This window comes from Penaeus monodon, chromosome 23 (assembly GCF_015228065.2).
Source record: "Penaeus monodon isolate SGIC_2016 chromosome 23, NSTDA_Pmon_1, whole genome shotgun sequence".
Classification (NCBI taxonomy): domain Eukaryota; kingdom Metazoa; phylum Arthropoda; class Malacostraca; order Decapoda; family Penaeidae; genus Penaeus; species Penaeus monodon.
In genome coordinates, this window is record NC_051408.1 from 7,986,192 (window position 1) to 7,986,462 (window position 271).

Sequence of the window (271 nt, forward strand, 5' to 3'; positions counted from 1 at the left end):
AAACACCAAAACCAACACACCTACAAATCTCCATTTTACATGCATACGCCCACTCACTTAACAACGGTGAGCTCATCCCTGGCGTCGGGGAACAGAGCAGCGAAGTAGAAGGAGAGACAATACGTCGCGTTTCTCTCAAGGTTATTGGGACTCCTTAGCCAGCTCACGACGTCAGTGTTGAAGACGTCAAGGTACACGTAGCCGCCTTGGAGAGTTGGAAGGAAAGAGGGTGGCGTTGGTGGTGGTAGCTTTGATGTAACTTTCGTGGGAA

The 271-nt window shown here is 50.2% G+C and overlaps 1 protein-coding gene across 1 annotated transcript in view; it reads right to left on the reverse strand.

Moving 5' to 3' along the window:
• Nucleotides 1-271, reverse strand: part of LOC119587775 (MAM and LDL-receptor class A domain-containing protein 1-like) — a gene marked incomplete in the record, with an annotated part of 15,935 nt that overhangs the window by 1,666 nt on the left and 13,998 nt on the right. The window contains 1 exon segment of the mRNA XM_037936466.1: nt 58-205. Within this exon segment, the coding sequence (XP_037792394.1) occupies nt 58-205 (148 nt within the window).